The sequence below is a fragment of the Cryptotermes secundus genome, unplaced genomic scaffold (genome assembly GCF_002891405.2).
Source record: "Cryptotermes secundus unplaced genomic scaffold, Csec_1.0 scaffold89, whole genome shotgun sequence".
Classification (NCBI taxonomy): domain Eukaryota; kingdom Metazoa; phylum Arthropoda; class Insecta; order Blattodea; family Kalotermitidae; genus Cryptotermes; species Cryptotermes secundus.
In genome coordinates this window covers 234,752-258,957 of record NW_019725837.1, presented here as the reverse complement: position 1 = coordinate 258,957, position 24,206 = coordinate 234,752, and the positions used below count along the sequence as shown (strand labels likewise).

At 38.7% G+C, this 24,206-nt stretch overlaps 1 protein-coding gene across 3 annotated transcripts in view; it reads left to right on the top strand.

Moving 5' to 3' along the window:
• The window catches only part of LOC111863521, a 171,530-nt gene that overhangs the window by 139,516 nt on the left and 7,808 nt on the right, over positions 1–24,206 (top strand). For all 3 annotated transcript variants that reach the window (XM_023849892.2, XM_033751095.1, XM_023849891.2), the window contains 3 exons: positions 7,194–7,434; positions 9,536–9,672; positions 11,478–11,619. In XM_023849892.2, the coding sequence (XP_023705660.1) occupies positions 7,194–7,434; positions 9,536–9,672; positions 11,478–11,619 (520 nt within the window). The remainder of the gene's footprint in view (positions 1–7,193; positions 7,435–9,535; positions 9,673–11,477; positions 11,620–24,206) is intronic.

Below are 24,206 nucleotides of genomic sequence, written 5' to 3'. Positions count from 1 at the left end.
ATTGAAAATGTGGAACACAAACTCTTCATGGATAGTTTCTTCTCATGGCCTGAATTATATGATGATGGAGTAGTAAACTTTGCAACATCCAAAAATCTTATTATCCAAAACATGATGTTCCTACATCATAACATTCATGAATTTACTTGGACATCTCCTGATGGAAAGATGCACAACCAAATTATTATTTTTTTACTGCAATTGGGTGTTCACCCGGTGGCAGTAGAACTTACACCAATACAGATAAGGAAAGTCTATAACATAAGGGAACGATACAAAACAAAATACATACAATAAACAAGATATACACAATGCAAATCCAACTGTGTGAAGAAGAACAAAACAAATCGAAAAAATTGACTCTATTTTGATAGATATGAGACAGCATTCAAGTATATTTGATGTTCAGTCATTTAGGGCAGCAGATTGTGGTACTGACCACTACCTGGTGGTGGCAAAGGTTAGGGAAAAACTGGCAGTGAGTAAGCAAACAATGCACATAGTTCATGTGGAGAGGCTCAATCTCAAGAAATTAAACAGGGTAGAAGGTAAAGAGCAGTATTACGTTGAAATCTCAAATAGGTTCACAGCTTTGGAAAACTTGGACACTGACGTGGAAATATTAGAGAGAATATCAAAATTTATGCCAAGGAGAGTCTAGGTTATGATGAATTTAAAAAGCATAACCCATGGTTCGATGAAGGATAACCAAAATTATTAAATCAAAGAAAACAAGCCAAATTGCAATGGTTACAGGATCCATGCGAAATAAATGGGGATAATCTGAACAATATAAGATGCAAAACCAGCAGGCATTTCAGGATTAAGAAGAGGGATTATCTGAAAGACAAAATTGATGAGCTTGCAACGAACAGTAAGAAAAGAATATTAGAGACCTGTATTGAGGAATAAATGATTTTAAGAGGGGTTACCAACCTAGCAGTAACTTAGTGAAGGATGAGAATGGTGACCTGCTTGCAGATTCCCACAACGTTTGAATAGGTGCAAGAACTACTTCTCTCAGTCATTGAATGTGCATAGGCATATAGAAATACTTGCAACTGAGCCATTAGTACCAGATCTTAGCCATTCAGAGTTTGAAATTTCTATTGGAAAGTTGAGAAGGTGTAAATTGTCAGGTAGTGATCAAATTCCAGCAGAACTTATTTAAGCAGGAGGCAAAGTATTGCATTCTAAGATCCATAAGCTAATTACTTTTATTTGGAATAAGGAAAAATTGCCTGATCAATGGAAGGAGTCTTATTATTGTACCAGGTCAGAAGAAGGGTGATAAAACTTACTGTAGTAAATATCGGGAGATATCACTGCTATCAACTTCATACAAAATTTTATCCAATATTCCTCTCAAGGTTAAGTCCATATGCAGATGAAATTATTGGGAATCAGTGTGGGTCACAACGTAACAGATGAACTACAGATCATATCTTTTGCATTATTCAGATACTGTAGAAAAGATGGGGGTGCAATGAGACAGTACATCAGCTATTCATAGACTTCAAGGAAGTCTATGATTAATTTAGAAGGGAAGTGTTGTACAATATTTTCATAGAGTTTGGGATAACCATGAGACTAGTTAAGCTGATTAAAATGTGTTTAAACAAAACTTATAGTGAAATCCATATAGGTAAACATTTGTTTGATAATTCTTCTATCTTGAGTGGTCTAAAACAAGGAGATGCTTTATTTCCACTGCTTATCAACTTTGCTTTAGAATATGCCATTAGGAAGGTCCAGGAAAACCAAGTGGGACTGAAATTAAATGGGACACATCGGCTGTTGGTCTGTGCTGATGATGTATATGTACTGGGTGATAATATCATCTCACACGGGCAGGTACACACAACAAAAATGACGGGTTCTAGTTTGGATGATTAGATTTATTAGCCCCTTCATTACAGTGTCTCTTAATCACAATTAATACAGTCAGTACATTACTATTGCTGATTTACACACACACACACACACACTCTCTCTCTCCCCCCCTCTCTCTCGACCCTCTCCCCCCCTCTCTCTCCCTGTGTCTCTCTCTCTCTGGTCCTCTCCTGTACCACATTTAAAATGCAGGAGCTATAACAGTCTCACTGACTCACATACTTCAAGTATTACAAATAAATGAAGTCCTCACAGGTCAATGAACTTTCTGTGACTGTCTTCTACTCAGAACTCAGAACTGAATAATAACGCCGTTTGTTTTTATGATAACTCCTTTGCACTGAGCCCATGGAAAACATCACCTCCCATTGTTGTGGATATATATTTACCGCTTTGCAGCCATGCAAGAGACTTCCTATATCTCCGTGTTTTTACTCAGTATGGACCATATATAAAACACATTTTCCCTTCTACTGTTGTCTGTATTCTTCATTACAGAGCTGTTTCCTGGCAACATGTTGATCAAATCCATTACAACACAGATACCATAAAGAAAAACACACAAACTTTAATTGATGCTAGTAAGGAGGTTGCTCTAAAAGTAAGCACAGAGAAAACTAAGTACGTGGTGCGTTCAAGTTCTGAGGTCACCAATTTTTTTTTTCCTCACACAATAATCGTACAAAAAATTTGAAACTTCTGTCACTTTTCAACGTAATCTCCCTGCAGCCGTACACATTTTTCACAACATCGATACCCTGATTCAATGGCCGCTGTGAACGCTTCTGTAGGAGTCTGTTTTGACCACTGGAAAATCACTGATGCAATAGCAGCACGACTGGTGATTGTGCGACCATGGAGAGTGTCTTTCATCGTTGGGAAAAGCCAAAAATCGCTAGGAGCCAGGTCAGGTGAGCAGGGAGCATGAGAAACCACTTCAAGGTTGTTTTCATGAAGAAACTGCTACATCGCATATGCCCAATGCGCTGGTGCATTGTCCTGGTGAAAGAGCACACGTGCAGCCTTTTCCGGCCGTTTTTCTTGCAGTGCTGGAAGGAGGTTGTTCTTCAAAACATCTTGGTAGGATGCGCCTGTCACTGTAGTGCCCTTTGGAATGCAATGAGTAAGGATTATGCCATCGCTGTCCCAAAACATGGCCACCATCATTTTTTCAGCACTGGCGCTTACCTGAAAATTTTTTGTGGTGGCAGTGAGTCTGTGTGCTTCCATTGAGCTGACTGGCGCTTCGTTTCAGGATTGAAAAATGGCATCCATGTCTCATCCATTGTCACAAGTGATGAAAAGAAATTCCCATTCATGCCTCCATAATGTGTCAACTTCGCCTGGCAAATTGCCATGCGCGCAGCCTTGTGGTCATCCACCAACATTCGTGGCACCCACCTGGAGGACAGTTTCTGCATTCGCAGGTCTTCATGCAGGATTGTGTGCACAGATCCCATGGAAATGCCATCTTTGGAGGCGATGTTTTCCACACTCAATCGGTGATACCCCAAAACAACTTTCTCAACTCGCTCGACCATGTTGCCAGACCGGCTGGTGCAAGGCCGAGCTTGTTTTGGTTCGTTGTCACACGATGTTCGGCCTTCTTTGAACTCTCGCACCCACGAACGCACATTTTTCACATTCATGACACCATCACCACGTCTCACTCAACTGGCGATGAATTTAAATGGGTGTCGCACCACGCAAGTGGAGAAAATGAATGATTACTCGCTGTTCTTGTAATGAAAACGTCGCCATTTTAGGTATCAAAAACACTCCTCACTCTCACTGCCACCACTAGAGTTCTATGTGCCCTACAGTGCTGCCATCTCTGTCATGCATTCATGCACATGTATTTTAAACTAAACCGCATATGTCTATCTGCTCCCAGTCCTGAGAAAAAAATCGGAGACCTTAGAACTTGAACATCCCTCGTATATGTTGCTGTCTTGTCACCAGAATACAGGGCAAAATCACGACATGAAGATAGCTGACAGATGTTTTGAAAATGTGGCACAGTTCAGATATTTGTGAATGACTCTAACAAATCAAAACCTGATTCAGGAGGAAATTAAGAGGAGGTTGAATCTGAGTAATGCTTGCTACCATTCAATCCAGAATCTTTTGTCTTCTCATCTGCTGTCTAAAAACAAAAATTAGAATATACAAAACTATTTTAAACTCATCTATCTCCATTCCCTGTTCTGTACTATTCACTATTCGTTGAAAAGTCAGTACAAATTCTTGGGTTTTTATGTGATTTTTATAAACATTATTGAATTTGATTAGTTTCCTGTTTATTTTGTAAACTGTGTATGGAATCATGCTTGTAAATATGGCTCAACATTAATTTCTAATTTCTGAAACTGCAGCACTGCAGTAAGTGGAATTTGAGCAATGCAGTTGCATGATATACATTAATGTTGTCGTCGTTGTTAGTATTATTTAGCAGCAGCACCAACAAATTGAATTTGTATTCTTGAAAATTAAGAGAACATTATACATAAGGAATGTTTGCTACTATTCAGTTCAGACTCCTGTGTCTCCTATCTGTTGTCCAGACATATAAAGATTACAGTTCACAAAACTATAATTTTTGCATTAGTTTATGTGGGTGTGAGGACCAAATGTGAACCTAAGAGCAAGCAGTAACAAGAGACTAGAGGAAACTGCACAATGAGGAGCTCCATAGCCTGTGCTCCCTGTCAAATGGCAGAATGATCAAATGAAGGAGGATGAGATGGGCAGGGCATGTAACATACATGGAAGAGAATAGACTGAATAATATTTTGGTGAGAGCATGAAAGAAGGAAACCAGTGGAAGATTTACACATAGATGAGAGGAGAGTATTAAAATGGATCTTAAAGAAAATGGTGGGAGGATCTGGACTAGTTTCATATGGGTTAGGATAGGAAGGGTGACAGGTTTCTGGAAACGTGGTGATGAACCTTCAGGTTCCATAAAATTCATGGAATTTCTTGAGTAACTGAGCAACTGCTAAGTATTCAAGAATGACTCAGCTCCATGGTGTTTTTCGGTCGGTTGTATTAATCTGAATTTATTTTCTTATAGTTAAAATTCAAATATGTTAGATAATATGGCAAATTAAGACATTTAACTTGCTAAATGGCTCTAGCATTATATTACATAATGTTAATTTAATGTGCAAACAAAAGTATATGTGATGAGTTTCATTATTCATTTCTGTTGCATGGGCATTAGAAGCCTGACCTATGTTGTACCTCACAGTTATTTACAGAACGTTATAAAACTTAATCGCAGTAAGAATATATAAGACTGGGGATTTTCACAGTAGTGAAGGTTTAGGTTATGGACTTCTGGATTGTGACACTGTGTAACATGTCTGATAGTTCCAACGTTTCTAAGGAACCTATTTCCTTTATTTTCCTATATGCCTTGTAGATGAAGGCAGCAGGTTTCATCAGAACCCTCGTAACCACTTATCAGAATATTTAGTCTTAACACAGAATTCCATATTTAAATTAATAAGGATATCATGTTCCTTGCATGTGTTTTCTTCTAAATTGAAGTTGTTGGTGTGTGCTATGCAGTGCCAAAATAAAATGTCTGTGAGCAAGAAAAATATAATTTGTTTTCTTGGATCAAAGCAACTCATTTAACCTTTAAGTGCCGAAGTGCCCCGTTTGTGCCAGTGGTGAGTAAAATCGTCGTGGCCAAAGTACCCCGTTTTGGCCAGTCAGGCATTTAAATTCCGCTAGGGGAAGTGCGCGCACCCGCTGCTATTAGAAGCGCATGCACAGTCCTAAATATTTATTTTTAAATGTATTAATTACCAGACAGACTTGAGTAAAGCCTTATAGAAAAATTAAAATGATACCCAACTGAACAACAACAAAAAGAGTATACGTATGAGTTATGCCCAAACTCATCCACGAGCGACTACTTTTATTGCAGATTCTGCAGAATAATTAGTTAAAAATATATAGTAAAATTCGATGTACATACCTTTTTTGTTGTTATTTGCTTGATGTATATATAGGCTGATATAAAACTACAGTATTCGATTTCACTAAGCACACACAGAAAACAGACCGCACTCTGAATCTCAGCCGCGATGCAGCTGTCTGTTCAGGCCCATAGAAAGGGCAATAAGCTTTTGTAGCTATAACGGAAGGTCTTAGCACTGAAGAACGGACCCCTCTAGCTTTCTCTTGAATAACCATTCTTTCATTCTTCTGACCTTCAGACAAAGATTCGAAAATCCGAAGTGTAAGCAGTGCTAGCAGAAGACCAAATGATTTTATGGCTTCCATATGTTTTATCGCATCAGGGACTGCTAAAATTTGTCAATTGTTACAAACAGAAATGAATTTGTAATGCAGAACAACTCTGTGAAGAACTGAGAAACCATTTATGCAGTACTCATCAAAATTAAAAACAAAATATTGAAAATAGAGTATAATTTGTATAAAAAATTTCAAATCTTCCGTTATAATATGCGACAGTATGTTCTTTGCTGATACAAACAAAATTAATTCCATCCGTTTATCATAAAAATTGAGTTAGATACAGCATTTGTAAACACAAAGCTTAAATTGTTTAGGCGCACTAACAGAAACAGACATTTAAACGCAGAGTAGCAATGGGCATTTAAACGCGCAGCACCAGCGGGCATTTAAATAAACTCCGGCCAGCTCAAGCTTACCACTATTTCAGAAGTCTGGCGTTTAAAGGTTAATAAGTAAACATATACATTTTATTCCAAGGTGAAGCAAAAGCCTGGCTTCTTGGTTGCATGTGTCAACTGATGACTCTTTGTGCATCCAGTGATGCTCTTTAGTATGTTGATTGGCCACACCATAGCTCAAGAGGTTAGTCGCTGGCGTCCCACCACAGTGGCCCGGGTCTGGTCAAGTGGAATTTGTGGTGGACAAAGTGACGCTGGGGCAGGTTTTCTCCAAGTACTTCGGTTTCCCCTGCCAATCTTCATTCCACCATTTGCTCGACAATCACCCTCACCTATCATCTGGGGCTGGTACAATAGGCCAGAAGTGGCCGCAGTACAAGGGACTTAGTCCCACCCCACTAGCATTAAAAAAAATAATAGTATGTTGATTGGAACCGCACTGTTGAGGAAAACTAGCTGCATGTTGAAGATAAATGTAACATAACGCCATAACATAATTTCTGCAATATTTTTATGAAGTCTGAAGTGTGCATTATGGTATTAAGTTTGAATACTTCAAGGCCATGATGGAGTTACTTCATGCATTCATGCAGTTTGACAGAGAAAGTCTAATTAATTTCCTTTCAGATTCGTTGTAATAACGGTGTGCATTCATTTGGAAGACGTCGGCGGTCAACCAATAGCACGCTGGATACCGATGAAGAATCAGAACCGGAAATTGACAGAAATGTGACAACAAGTGAATCATCCAGTACACAAGGTCCTTTAGATCAGCCATCCTCATCAAAATCTTATGAAGCTGAAAATACTACCATGAACATTGCAAACGTGTCTCAGAGTGAAGAAGTGGAAAACGAAGAGGCACCAGGTGATGTATATGCTAAACTAGCAGCCTCATATTCATGAGATAGAACCAACCTCTTGTGAGAAAATTATGCCCTTGAAACTCCACTTTTATAACCGTTTTTTTAATGTTCCAAATGTCCTTATTGTTGATGGTCTCTGCCAAAATATTCACTCTAATTATGTACATCCAAACAAACTTCAGTTCCCTGGTGTAAATAAATACATTGATACTGAGTAAGTTGATTAATCCATCAAGTTATAAGCAAGTATATCATATGAAGACCATATTCTTGTTATTTTGATACATTATATCTTCTTGTTACACTCATACAAGGGTTGGATAAAAAATAGTGGCAACACTGCTGTAACATGAAAGATGTGCGTCAGGTGGCACTAGCACTGTCTGCAGCTGATAGCAGAAGTTCAGTTGAAGTAGTGCAGTTAGTGACTCTGGTTGTGTTTCATTGAGTTGCATTGTGCATCATCTTGGAAGTGCAGGAGCCCAGTTCAAGCACCCTAACAACATGTTTACCAAACAAAAACAACGCTCCTGGATAAAAATTGAAGTTGCATGAGGTCGTAGTGCACAAAACTGTTATCAGGGAATGCGAGAAGCATGTGGTGATGCTGCTTTGCCATATCGCACAGTGGCGCATTGGGTGAAATTGTTCCGCGAAGGGAGAGATGCCATCCAGGACAGCCATTGTTCAGGATGACCCCATGTTGACAACCACACAATTCAGCTTCTTGCTTCTTTGCTGGATGTCAATTGTCGATGGGCTGTGCGGGAGTTAGCTGCTGAGGTAGGCATATGTCACAAAACTGTGCTCCACATTCTGCACGATATTCTTGGATACTGCAAAATTACAGCATGTTGGGCACCCCATACAATGTCCAAGGTGCAACAATGGAAACGTTATGATATTGCATAAGACTTGTTGGAACAGTACCAGAGGGAAGGTGACGACTTCCTTGGAAGGATCAAGGATCGTCACTCTGGACGCAACTTGCGCTCGCTCATATGAACTGCACTTGAAGCGACAATCAAATGAATGGAAGCATCCTGGCTCTCCTCATCCAAAGAAAGTGCGCCCTACACAGAGTAATATGAAGGTGATGATCATTGTGGCATATGGCATTGATGGAGTGATACTGCACCACACTGTTCCTCAGTGACAGACAGTCAATGGTGCCTACTACTGCAATTTCCTGCATAATCATCTTCCAGCTCTCAGGAGAAAGTGACAACACTTGTTGGCAACAAACCCCATCATCCTTCATGATAATGCAAGGGCTCATTCTACTGGTGCTGTCAAGGATCTCCTTCACCGCTGGAGATGGGAGATACTGCAATATTTGCCATACTGACCTGATATGAGTCTGTGCGATTATAATCTCTTTGCCAAAATGAAAGAACCACCACGAGGAACATGTTACAACACAAGAGGGGAGATTATTCATGCTGTAGTGCTGTTACTGCTGGACATCAACAGAAGTGGACGCGCTGATGGTGTACAACGCCTTCCACAAATTTGGCAGAAGGTAGTCCACATGGGGGACAATTATATTGAAAGAATGTAAGTGTGTTCACCTCAGGTAATAAAGTCACTTCAGAACTATAGAGGTGTTGCCACTACTTTTTAACTGACCTTTGTATTAATAAGAATACCATCCAGTGTAACGTATATGAGGTATTTTGTTTTACTGTCATTACATGTTTCAGCCCATATGGGTCATCTTGAGAGGGCATACAAGGAAAGAAATTACTTTAAAATTTAGACAGAACTATAAGATATTATAATTCTAAAGCAGTTTTATATCCATTTCAATGTATGCCTTCTGAAGATGAGCTGTATGGGCTGAAACATGTAAAAACAGTAAAATGAAGTACCTAATATATATTACACTGGATGGTGCTGTTATTAAAATTATTATATTCTTGTTATATTTTAGAATTCTATTATTACTTTATCATAAATCAAATATACATTATTACATCTCATTTTTAAATTACTAGCAAATTGCTTCATGCTGCAGTGTTATATATTTACTGATGCAAAGAACAGAATTAATATGAATATTATGAAAAATGTAAGAGTTGCTGAACAATTGTGCATTTCTAGTAACTGCATCAGCTCATCAAAATCCAGCAACGGACAAGTCAGAGAACATCACCAATGCCAGTGTTCCTGTGACTGAAGCCAAGAACTTGCAAAAGTCAGATGTTGAACTGCCAAGTGAACTTCCAGTACAGCTTAAGGTATGGAAAACGAGTTTTGACCTTCATTTTAAAATTCCCCTCCCATGCAGATTTTGTTCTGATGTTCAAAAATTGTTTGAATTATTTTTTGTATGTAAGTTTAAGGTAAAGACAGTGTAATTTCTATACCTAGGCATTCACTGAAGATTGCCTTATGTTTATTTCACTACTTTGAACACTTGAATGTTTAAACATCCCAAATAGGTCTAACAAAGTGCTTCAGTCTATTCTATATCATTTGGCATTTGTTAATTCTGTTGAGTTCATATCTTATCCAATATCTGCTATAGACACTGAAAAACTGCAGTCATTGGGTGATGACCATGTTGTCTCCTTTCCTTGTTTCTGATTCCGCTTTAATTCAGTTTGAGGAGCAACTTTAGCTATTAAATTTTCAAAGTACACTGAAGTTAAAAAGACTTAGATGGAGCACATGATTCTTGTATTCTGCATTATCAGCAGTGATTAATGAATTGTGGGAGCATGCTATTGATATAATATTTGCCCTTCTTTCACCAAACCTTACTACATTTTCCACAGCAAGCAGTCTCTTTCAATTATCCCACACCTCTCTTGAGGTGCAGGAGTTGAATTCATAGAACAACCAACTAAAACATTAACGTGAATCTCTTCTAGTAGTTTGCATATAGGGAATTTTATATTTCTTGTAACAAAGGGGGTTTTCTCTTCCCCACCCCCAATGAAAATTCATTTAAAACTTGTAGGAATGAGGTTGGAAGTAAGAAGAATGAATGGGTTATTAAAACTGATCTAATAGTTTTGCAAGTCTTTATAAATATATTTGATATACTTATATACATGTACACATGCTTAATTTCAAAACTTTAAAGCATTTAATGTAATGAAGAAATTTATCTCAGTGCTTGTCATTAACATTTAAGTTTTAAAGTCTTCTTAATGGAAACTAATTTAAGTGATTCCATATATAAGATAGTATTTGTTATATGCATTATGGATAAAAACAGCTTACTAGTAGAATCATTTCACACTGCAGGTGTATTGACACTTTTTCAACAGACAATTCTTTTTCAAATTTCATGAGCTACTGTTGGCTCAAAATGAAAATGTAAAAAAGTATCTTTCTACCTCTTATTTATGTCCATTTAATAAATTAAGACTTTCAGATGCGCATAGATGTGGAATCAGATAAGTCATATGTGCAATTGACATTTACAGCTTGTTGACAGAATAACTTGAATCTGTACAGAGTATACTTCATTATAAAATTCTTTCAGTTGAAATGCAATATTGTACAATTGCTTTGCTTAATAATGCCAACTGTATATGTTACATATAAGTAAACAAAGGAAGATTGAATAATGAATTGTAGTGGATGTGGAAGGCATAGGTTTTAATCATTTCTAAGGTTTTGTCATAGGATTCACTTGACTCAGGAAATTATGAAAAACCCACTCAAGACAGCTAGTCTCCGTACCCTTCTGAATACAACCCAAGAATACTGATCACTGCGCCCAGTCATTTATTATTTATATTATTAACTTTTCCAGTTGTGGTCCAAGGTTAGACTTAGTTTGGATAATTACCCAAATTAAGTCTGACACTGGACTGTGGTGTTTGTTACATATGCTGTTAACTACTTTTCTGGTTTCAGTTCAAGGTTAGGTTTTATTTGGACAGTTACCCAAACTAAGTGTAGTTTTTTATCTCTTTATCTCATTGGAACAGGTAATGAAAGATACTGCATTTGTCTTCAAGATTTCTCTATATTAAATCTGTAATATAATACAATAATAGTTAATAACCCATACTTCACATTGCTGCAGTTAGTTGTTGGCCCTAACTCATTGCCTGAGCTGCCAAAGAGTCTCAGAAACAGCAGTTCCAAAAGCCACCTGATGACCACAGTAAATAACATTGTGACTGGAGTCAGAGATGCAAGTTATCCAACTGGAATGACAGAAAGAGGTAAGTATTTACATACAAAATCTGTAAACAACCTAAAAATGCAGCTGCTATTCCATGGCCTGAGAGCCAGGTTAGCACAGTTGGTATAGCAACTGTGCTATGGTTTGGACACCCCAGGGGTCAGAGTTCGAATACTTAATAAGGACAGGATTTTTCTCCTCTCCATGTTGTCCTGACCACTGAGGGCTCTTTCCCCAAGGGTAAAGCGACCAGAATTTGAAGCTGACCACACACATCCAAATAGTGCCAAGGTCAAGAAAATGTGTACATCCACTCCCCCATTCATCTTCATGGCATTGTGCTTAATTGATTAAACACAGGGACAGCTTTACCTTTTTCATGCCCTTTTCACTGCAATAAGATACACTTACATATGTATGCATGTCTGTATCTGAATGCATATTACTGTTAATAATAATAACATAGAAATTAAAGATGACAGGGAACACATTCATATGCAAATTGTTACAAAGATGTTGAATGTTTCAGTTAATTATTAACTTAAATGATATAAACTCCATCTCAAATGCAAACAATATATTTTGTGTCTTTGATCTTGCTTCCCCACACTACATGTTTCGGCCTCAGACGGCCATCATCAGGTGTATAACACTCACGTCGCTGTCACACTGCACCCAGCTCAAAATTTAACATCTAAAACACTCTCCCTGTCATTATCAACTTCCAATCCGTTGATAGCTGTCTGGCTCATAGATTATTTCACACACGTTAATTTTACTTTATTGTAATGGCACCANGTAATAAAGAATAGCAGCGGCACGCACACAGAAAGACTACACAGGATAACAACTATACAGTGTGGAAACAAGAACTAGCCGCTGCAGCACTTTAAACATAGGGCGAATAACCCTAATAATTTTAAAATTTTAAAATTTGGAGAAAGAATTTAAAGGTTTTAAAATTAGAACTAAAGATTTTATTATGGTGCCATTACAATAAAGTAAAATTAACGTGTGTGAAATAATCTACGAGCCAGACAGCTATCAATGGATTGGAAGTTGATAATGACAGGGAGAGTGTTTTAGATGTTAAATTTTGAGCTGGGTGCAGTGTGACAGCGACGTGAGTGTTATACACCTGATGATGGCCGTCTGAGGCCGAAACATGTAGTGTGGGGAAGCAAGATCAAAAACACAAAATATATTGTTTGCACTTGAGATGGAGTTTATATCATTTATCGTATAGAGTGCAACAGGATGCTTAAATATAATTATTAACTTGTTAGTTTCGATATTACTTCCACATACAAAGAAGTCACAGGGAAATAAAATAACTGAAAGAAAAATCCCCAGAATTTTTTTCTTTAATTGAGATATTTGGCAAGTTTTGTATGCTTTTTCATTTAATGGTTTTGCAAATTAATTTCATACAGTATAATCAGTACTTTCCTTTAAGGAAATATAGGTTCCAGAACCCTGGTACATAATCTGCAATTTTATCTACATTAATAAATACAATCTAAATTACTCTAATTTATTAAAACAGGGTCTTATAGACTAGCTTAATTTCAACAAACATTTCTAATTGTTTCTGTGTTTATACATGTGGTTTCAGGAGGTTGTGGTAGGTTCTGCTAGGGAAGAATCCTATATATTGACTTTTTTTATATATAATACCATCAAAATCCACAGTTTCACTGATGTTCTGATGCTTCAGCAGTGTAAGAACAGTTTAAAATCCAGCATGAAATATCCATGGTTGGATTGTATCAAAAATGTATAAAGGAATTCTATTAGTATACTCAGTATGACTGTTTCTTTATATCAAAACCAAGTAAGTGACTAAAATGTGATAAAGGTAATGCTGTCCCTGTGCTGAATTAAGTGCCATATCATAAAGGTCCAAGGGTAAAGAGGTGTTTCTCCATACATTCTTAACTCTGGCAATAAATGGAAGTGAGTGATCATCTTTATGCCCCAGCTGTTTTATGCCATGGAAAGAGCCTGTGGTATTCACTGGATAGGAGGCTGAGTGGCTCCCAGAGCCAGTCTGAATACTGGGAAGAGAAAAATGCTTTCTCATGCTGGCAAACCCTGATTCCCTGGTCATCAAGCTGTAGCATAATCACTGTAGCAACTGAGTTGTGCCAGCATCTATCACTAAAACATGACATATGAAAACCAAAATATATAGGCAGTCAGACATATCATGAAACATTATGTGCAATGTGAGACAATTTAATTCCTGGAATGGCCCTGTGAATGCAAAATTTGCTTATTTGTGCACTGGCAGCTGCTGTCACCTTCGAAATACTCTCCTAGTGAAGCTATGCACGTCATGAGACTATGGTGCCACTGCTGGAAACAGTATTGAAAATTGTTTTCCAGAATACCTCACAGTAACATTGTCATGTTGCGTTGGATGTCAGGAATGTCAGCAAATCTATGTGCATTCAGGGAATTTTTTTATTTTGGAAAGAGCCAAAAATTGCAAGGGGGCTAAGTCAGATAAATAAGGTGAATGGTTCATTTTTGTAATGGATTTCTTAGCAACAACCTCACGAATTCTTAATGCATCATGTGGAGACCAGAGTTCAGGTCATTTCCTCTGAACAGATTCCCATAAACTTGTCAGCACTTCCAAATAACACTGCTGATTCGCTGTTTGATTGTACTCCATCCACATTTGCATCTGTCCTCTACGTTTTTGGCTGCCCACGTCTTGGGTCATCTTGCACATCATCTTGCCCTTCCTTCAACCACCTGTGTCATTCATGAACACTCAATTTCTTCATACTATATTCACCATAAGGCACTGCTCACAGGGCTGACATTTCACTAGGACTTTTACCAGTCTTCACAAAAAACTTGATCATGCCATAACTCATGTAGTTCATGTTACAGCAGCTGCCTAGTCACTTGAACAATTGTATGCTTAACCACCAGCAAGCTTAAGCCTCGTTTTTTTTCTGTGTTGGGGTTTGCCTCTTCCAATATCATGAACATTTGCATTTTCATGATTTTGTATGACCTCTGCTCAGATTGTTACATGCACAATTTCGTTATGGAATCATAAATATATGGTACTTGGAAAGCCGTGCACAACTCACAGACTGGTGTGCACTGTAGAATCTTACCAATGCTCTGGAAAAACTGGTTTTGCAAGCATTGCAATTTCCAAAGGTGGGTATGAGCCACAGGTTCACAGACATAGCAAGCTTAAGTCATTACTGATTTAATTAGTGCTTTTTCTTTTCCTTGGCACTACAGCCCCAATGGGCCTAGGCCTACCTCCATGAACTTCTCCGTTCACTTCGGTTTTCTAGATCTTACACATTCGGTGGGACTCCTTGGGTGGGTGATCAGCTCATCGCAAGGCCTCTACCTGTACACAGACACAGAAAAACGCACACACACAAACTAAACATCCATGCCCTGAGTGGGATTCGAACCCACAATCCCGGTTTCCAAGCAAGCGAAGACAGTACATGCCTTAGACCTCTCAGCTACCGTGACCGGCTAATTAGTGCTTTATGGAGGGTTAATTTAATGTTAGTGTTGAACCACTCACTTTTGAATAGGGAATAATCTCTAATAAATGTTATAAATGCCTTGGCTTCCATCATTTCTATAAGCAGTCTTCAGAAATTTTATCGATGATTATTCCAAGCTATTTACATGATTCACAAGGAGGAGGTTCTGTCCGATCAATGTTCAGTCGGTCAGCTGGTTAAATTGCTGCTGGCTTTGCCAGCACAGTCATTCCTGGCTTCAGTCTCCTCGAGATCCATGACCAAGTTATTTATTCCTTTTGCTGGGTTTGAGCAGAGTTATGATTTTTGCCTCCTTCCAATGTGCCAGGAAGTTACCAAGCCAGAGGCAGTAATTGAACAAATGTGTTAAATACACAAGAGATGTTGGAAGGTGCCAGAGACATTCATTTGGAATGCCATCAAAACCACAGGCTTTTCATAATTTCAAGTTTGTATTTCTTTTGAAACATCACAGAGTCTGAAAGTAAGAGGTGTATCTTCTTCGATGGTATCCAACAGAAATTCTATACTTGAGCCTTGACATGTTGTCTGTGGCTATAGCCACCCAAGTCATGCGCTCCGAACTGGTTTTCCAGGCAGTCAGTGGTTATGTTGGCTTTATTGATTGGCTCAAATATGGAGCCAAAGGGACCAAGAACTGCAGATGGTGCCTTTGGTCCACCACTTTTTGAGAGGGTTTTTGCAATAAGCAATATTATTTGAGGTGTGATTTCACAGTTTACCAACTCTGTTTCCTAACTTGCAGGTGCTCTCTCTCTCTTCCTTTTTTTACCATTTTCCTGATATTTTGATGTTTACTGCTGTTTTGCATGCTGGATCCCTGGTTTCTTGACATAATTTTCTGAACTTTCTTTTGTGGTTTAATAAAGGATCTAGGCCAGGTATTGCATATTTCTGGTCTAAAATTATAGTTTTCTTAGTTTAATAGATCATTGAAAGTCACAGTGCAAGGGCCAGTTTTTATGGCCCACCCCTTACGCACATAGTTTCCTTAGTTGGTATTCTGTATGCCAAGGCTACAGATTGTGCAAAGTTGCATACTGTTTTATCAATTTCATTAGAGGAGTGAATCTGGGCATTTGGAGATGAGGCTTTGAAGCAGCTCCCATTCTGTCAGGTTTTCAACTGGGTCTCAAGCCTCCCTTGTTCCAACAGGATCCAGAATGCTAAACATTATTGATAGGTGATCTGAGTCCAGGATGTAAGTGACAGTGACCTCTGGCAGTCAGATTTCCTCATACTAAAATATCGAGAACATCACTTCTGCCATCAGGTGTGTAATGTGTAGGGCCTGGATCTTTATGCGCTAAAAACATTTAAAATATGCACTAAAAACACTTAATATAGGCGCTGAAAAGCGGGAAAATATGCACTTAAGAAATGGGTCACTTCATTCAGACTCACCTGTTTACATGTATCAGTGACTGCAGAAAGTTGCATCACAATAGGCAACTAGAAGTCTTTCAGTGTTTTGTGGAGACAAACTGCGTCTATTATCCGTAAAAATGAGTTTATAGGCTGAGAATGATCTTTCTACATCAACTGATGTGATTGGACAGTATTTATACACTGGCGCCAAAGGTTCGGAACATTCATCTGTCAAAGATACCCTAATTCCACTCAAGCACTAACTGACTGAATCTTTTATAGTCCTTGGTTTGAATTCAACACCATTTCTAACTTGCATTTAAATTTCTCTCCAATTTCGTCTAGAGCAGAATTCAGTGAACAAGTTGCTTTCTGAACGAGTTGAAGTGAGTCATGAAGGAGTGCACCACAGGATTCTAAACTCTCAGTGGCTTTTGAAACTGTAGAAAAATGTGCATGGATAAAATTCACATCTTGATAAACAGTATCACTTCCAAACACCACTTTTGCTTCACAGACACATGCATACTCATCTTCAAGTTTTGTAACCACTTCTTCTACTTGATTGAAATTCTCCTGATAAAATGAAACTACGGATAACCATGTCCCCCACCTAGTTAGGATAGGTTCAGGTGGCAGAGGAACCTGAGGTAGGCAATCTTTGTAGAACTGGACATGAGCTGCTGCTTTCAGAAACAATTTTTTTTTCCCACTTTAAATTAAATCGTTAACAGCTGGAAACTGTGCATATTCTTTCTGCAATATGGTGTAATCCGTGCGCTAAACAGGTTACGTGTATAAGATTTGTATAAAATACTTGTAAGGCCTTTGCTGCTTTCATATATACACATATAGGAAGCTCCATCTGTGAGTAATACAAGCACCTTACAACAGTTATTCTCAATTTCAGATGGCCATAGTAGTTGCAGAGAATCATTTACAGATATTGCTATTGTCCTATGGTTGGTTTTCTCTAGTTCTTTGCAAGCAAGAAGATGAGGTTTGCCAGGTCCATCTGGATGTAGCGTACCAACTATGAAATTTGCTATGTATCGGCCACATAAATAGGTTGTCTCATCCACTGATATCCAGACACAGTTCCCTCTGATGTCAGAAGGGATTGAGTCTAGAGTAGATTCATACAGCAAAGGCAGATAATTTTTTCTAAGAGTTCATTCATCTGGGATTTTTTTAATTACACAGTATTTCTCCAGAAATGATCGCAGAACTGGATTGCTTAATTTATTCCATGGAATGTTGCTGCATACTAAAGCCTTACAAAGATCGGCTGAAAATGTATTAACAGAGGACTTGGGTTTGACCTGTGTAAGAAGTAGTTGTGGTGTGCCGTTCTTCCCCTTCTTTGCTGTAATATGTGCAGTCGTTCTTGAGTGTTGTTCACGTTGAAATTTCTTTTCACATTTTACTTCCTTTGCACAAACTTGACAGTACACGATGACACCATCTGTTGAATAGTCACTATTACCCGATACCCACTGATTTTTTAAATATCTACTGCTGCACTTGTCTTCAGGCATTTTCAGTACACGAACACTTTTTTGATGCAGACTGTTAAAGAAGAAAGTAACACATTAGCTGAAGAGACTTCTCTCAAGACCAAACCTCTGATGCTACTGTCTGCTATGGTGGTCTAAGGAATGCAGGAAAATCCTATCCCCTCCCTTTTGAAATTGCTTGTATTTTAAGTGGTAAAAGTGCCGTTACTCAGAGAGTTGAGAATAGCAACTGGCAAGGGATGTCCAAAACACAGGAAACCCCGATTTTGTTAGAGAATAGAGAAATTATCCTTAATTCCAAATATATATGCAGAAATATGCTCTTACATTTAGAATATGCAATACCAACCAAAAACCCTCAAAATATGCATTTGCATATGCGCATATGCATTTTAAAAAATTCCAGGCCTAACATAGAGCAGTGTAGATGTCGAATTTTTAAGTTATAACTAGCAAATAATTCCAGTAGCTTCAAGCCTTAGAGGTTTGAAACTTAATATTCCAAACAGGGTACTTTGCATTCAGGTCTCCTGCCAGGATGGACTTATTTCTAAAACCTAACAGCTCTCTGATATTTTCTCTCGCACCACAGTTTTGCAGGGATTTATAAACATCTGCAAAGAATATTTCACTGTTTCCAGTCTGTGTACAAACCCCTATTGCTGTTACTGATATGAGAGGTGGTTAGTCAACATGTGTGTGAGGGATGCCTTTCTTAACTGTGATGGCAATTCTGCCTTTGTGCTGTCTTCACAGTCAGTCCAATAAACATCATAGTTTGGAATGCAGTACTTCATATGAATTTTCGGTGTCTCTGAGAACAGGACCATATCTATTTTTAAGTCTTGTAACTGTTTCCTGACCTTGTAGGCCTGACTCCCAGGGCCGTTAGCATTGAATGCTATGATCTACAGGGTTCTGTGAACTGTTGTTGGCATTATTCTTCAATAGTCTGAACACAGCTACAGTTATGGCAGCAACCTTTTATTTTTCTGTCAGCAGCATAGAGCTCTGTCATAATTGGCTGCACCCTAGCGAAGGCAAGGAACCCATGGTCCGTTACATCAGTATTTACTCTTTCAGTCTGCACTGACTAACCTGAGATTTCATTGGTGTCCTGATACATATATTTTCCTGAAAACTGCTGCTGTTTTTGTTATGGTGATTGCTGCCCATGCTGCTGATCAGAGCTGCAAAGAGCAGCAATGGAAGATCAGTTGATTGTTGTGTATTTCGAGAAGAATGAGTTCTGTTTCTGTGGGCACTCACGCTGGCAATGACTGCACCCATACCACAGGCAGTGAGGAGGCTGCCTGCAGTGCACCAAGATGTGACCAGAACGCAACTGTTGCACTGTGTAAGCCCATTTTGGGATATACAAGCTTTGACCTTTATAACTATGTTACTGAGTACTGTCAAGTTGAAGATTTCTGGAGCTTTTTGTTTAATTCCTAGAGTAACTAGGATGGTCAGTATCAGAATCTGCTGCGCTGAATGATTGGACATCAAGTACACTTGAGTGCCATCTCCTATCTATCAAAATATGGTCAATTTGATTGTGTGTCTTCCCATCAGGAGATGTCCAAGTAAATTATGGATGTTAATGATATGGAAATGCTGTACTTTTGACAGTAAGATTTTTTGATGTGGCAAAGTTTACTACTCTAACTCCATTATCATTACTAATTTCATTGCAACTCTCATTCACAACGTTGGTTTGAAAATGTAGCCCCTGCCTACATTGGCATTGAAATCTCCTAACAAAATTTTCATAGGGTACTTCAGGAATTTTTCAAATACATGTTCTAGTTCTTCGTAGAACCTGTCCTTTGTATCATCAATTTTATTTTCTGTCATCATCGCTTGCTGCCATTTTTTTAATTTCAATTCCTATTGACTTCAGACATGTCACTGAATCCAGATGCTTTATTTTAATTAAAATTCTATAATGTTTTAATGAATGAGTATGTATGTAGGTCATAAGTGGAACATCAGCATCAGTGACTGTGTGCACCTGAATACTGTTCAGGGTGGGTTGCCCTTTGTAAAATCCGATATTAAACTTGGGGCTTTAAAGTGGTTAAGAATCCCAATGAAAGAACAGTAAATATTAATTAAAAAAAAAAATCCAATAAAACAGGGTGTTTGTATTCAAGTGAAAATCGTCAAACAACAGCTGCAATGACCCAAGCTGGAGCTGAAAGGAAAATTGTTAAATAAATTTGTCTACCCCTGTACCATGTTGAAATACCATGAGATTGGATAGCTTACCACAACCATTATCTGAGGATGCATCAAAACATGCCCTGAAGATGGAGTCTGCTACATTCTACATAGTGTGAACATTCTAAAAGTACATGCCAAATGGTAAGGGCTAGACCACAGCATACATAGAGAACTGCCATGTCACCTCTTAACAGATGTCAGGCGAGTTGTGCTGAATCTTAGGCATACAACCTAGTCTTCTCCTCCTAATGGAGCTGAAGGAAGACTGCCATAAATTAACTTCACTGCCCACAATTTGCTGTGCTGTGTAGAGGCCAATTCGTTCTGCCAGAAAACTAAAATTTTGCAACAAAAATGAGCATGAACATTACCACAGAGAGTCATTCTGACTCAAGGATTCAATAGGTAGTAGCCTCCATAGCAACTGCCAAGCAAGCCTGTGTTGTCAAATGACCAATAAAACAATGGACATTTCCTGCATTATGGGTGTCAGATTTGTAGCAGCACTCCACAGCAACTGGATGATCAGGTCTGTAGCTCTGGAGACTCGAGAGGGCACTCAGGGAATGTGACAGTGTTGAGGTTGATCATGAAAATGCAGAAGAGGTCCTCACATGCAGTAGATTTCAGCTGTAAGAACACAGAAGTCAACAAGAAAACACCTGACCTTTGTAGGGGAAGGCACAACCAATCAACCATTAAATAAGGACCCCCCAGTGTAAATGACTGTATAGTCTGGGAAGAGAGACGAGTTCAGAAAAAATCTGGCGATAAGTACGACTAAAGACAGATGTTTTGCCTTGGTCTGTTTGATGAGCTGATGGTTGCAGGTTGGTTACCAATTTGCTAGGATGGAAGAAGCGGGAGTCTAAGGGAAGTGACATTCAGAACCTGTGTATTAAGGTGCTGAAGGTGGTTCTTGAAGTACACGCCAGTGGTTGGAGGAACTGCAGCATGTAACTCAACACATGTTGCTGTAGGTCAGGTGAAAGATGATACATATATGATGGATGATTAAGCTGTTTTGCCACCCTTATCTGATGAAATAATGTCAGGAAAGGTGGATGAATTGAGATACACTGTCCGTGTGTGGAACATAGTGCTTTCATGAGTCTTCCATTTATTAGAGAGCGGAAACGGATGGATAAAAGAAAACAAGAAGCATAAATGTTGCCAACTTATGATGATGATATGATTACCAATCCAACATGACCTCCTAATCTCATCACAATCATAAGTCTACAATCAAGTAAAACATAATATAATTAACTATGCAATCAAATTCAACTTGCGACGAAAATACTCAGTTTTTGGACCTGGCAGAGCTTTGGTCAACAAGTCTGCCATCAGCTCTTCACTCTGAATATAATTAAGTTTCACTTTACTTTTCTTTATGGCTTCTCTGATAAAATGATGCTTTAACTCTATATGCTTAGTACGCTTACTGAATCGCCTATCCTTACTTAACATTTGGGCTGACTGATTATCATTAAAGATTACAGGTACTTTCTCTTCATCCATCAATTCTAGTACAAAGTTTGATAAGTAAATCCCTTCTTTAATACCTTCAACCAGTCCATTCAGTAAATCGTGTAAACGTACACACTCTCCAGCGGCATCATTCAGCCCCTTGTACTCAGCTTCAGTACTTGACAATGATAACGAATCTTGTTTCCTGCTTTCCCAGGAAATTACATTACCACCCAATTTGAAAACATATCCAGTATACGAGGTCTTGTCAAGAGGGTCATTACCATGAGCTGCATCAACATATCCACACAAATCTAACTTTGCTGTGGTATTCTTTTGGAACGTTAACTTAGTGTCAACAGTCCCTTTCAAGTACCGTAGTACTCTCTTGGCAGCTCGGACATGCACTTCTCCATAGCAAGTGTTAAAATGAGATAACAGACTTACAGCATGAATTATGTCAGGTCTGGTACAAACTCCAATGTACATGAGACATCCTACTAGACTCTGATATGGAAAACTAGTATCACATACACCCTTCTCCAATTGGGTCCCTGTAACTAGAGGAGTGCGCGCTGGTTTGCTGTCTTGCATGCTGAACTTATCTAGGACATTCCTAATATAGTTGCTCTGATCCAAAGTGATTACATTGTTCGATCTTTCAACTCTCATCCCTAGAATATTCTTAGCTGCACCAAGATTCTTCACTGGGAACTCATTACTTAGTGCCTTCCTAAGCTTCTGCATTTCTACAGTATTACTGTAAAAGACAAAGATGTCATCCACATAAATGGCTACTATCACAACACCTTTCTCACTGGACTTCGTATATACACAGGGTTCGAATTCACACTGTCTAAAGTCATATTTACACAGTTCAGAATGAAGTTGTTCATACCAAATTCGTGAAGATTGCTTAAGACCATACAATCCTGTTCTCAATTTGCATACTTTACCTTTTACATCCGTAGCATTTAGCCCATAAGGTGGAACCATATACACATTCTCCTTAAGAGGGCCATGCAGAAAGGCGGTTACAATGTCCCAATGATCTATTTTCCAATCTAACTGAATAGCTAAAGAAAGCAAAAGTCTTAGTGTGGAGTACCTTACTACAGGAGAAAAGGTTTCTGTATAATTAAACCCATAAGTTTGTGTGAATCCTTTGGCCACTAATCGTGCCTTGTGTTTTGTAATTTTGCCTTCACTATCGTGTTTAATTTTAAACACCCACTTATTACCCACAGCCTTTTCTCCTGGAGGAAGGTTCACTAAGTCCCACGCTTTATTGCTTTTCAAAGCGTCAAGTTCTTCATTTATCGCTTCAATCCACTTGTCACTATCAGCACACTTCAAGGCTTGCTCAATGTCCTCAGGTTCCTGGTCACACTGCACTGCACTATACATGACATGATCAGGAAAAACTCTAGGTGTACGTTTACGTAATGGATACCTTCGGACTTGTGTGTCCTCACCAGCTTGGTTCTGATGGGATCCACCTTCTTCCACTAACTGGATGTCATGGTCCTCACTGTCTACGGTGGTAGTGCTTCTGCTGTCCTCAGAGCCTGACTTATCTTGAACATTCGCCTCCACCATATCATCTGGATCCTTTGAATGGAACTCACTAACTACGGGCAAAGGATCTGGGGTTGGCTTGCTGTCATCAACTAATTTACCTGGAAACTTATTCTCAAAGAAAACAACTGTTTTGGCAATTGTGAGATTACCCTTGTGGTCAGTGTCCAGCAATCTGTAGGCCTTGCTGCTCTCACTATATCCCACAAATATTTTCTTCTCACTCTTTGGATCCAGCTTCCTTCGCTTCTGTTTTGGGATGTGTGCATAAGCTTCACAGCCAAAAACCCTTAAATGGCTGAGACTTATCCTTTTCTGCCTCCAAAGTTCCTCAGGTATTTTTCCTGACACTGCCTTAGATGGACACCGGTTTCTTACATAGATTGCAGTGTTCACTGCTTCTGCCCAATATCGCTTGTGTAAACCAGCTCCTTCCAGTAAGGTTCTTGCGGTCTCGATTACAGTCCTGTTGGAGCGCTCTATTCTGCCATTTTGTTCAGGACAGAAAATGACTGTTCTTTCATGCTTTATTCCTCTCTCAGCTAGAAACTCATTCATCTGTTTATTACAGAACTCAGTTCCATTATCAGTACGAATGCACTTCAACTTCTCACCTGTTTCGATTTCTGCTCTCAGAGTGAATTCTTTGAAGTGTTTAAAGACGTCTGATTTTGTGGCGAGAAAATATCCAAACATTTTTCTCGAATAATCATCCTTCAAAAGTAGTACATACCTGGAACCACTGAATGATCTTTCTTCTAAAGGCCCACAGAGATCTGCATGAACCAATTCCAGTCTCTTACTTGATCTTGACTCACTCAATGGGAAAGGCTGTCTTGCCAGTTTGCCAGTTACACATGGGATACAATCCAACTTGTTCTCAGAATCAGGAAAATTCACTCCACAATCAATTT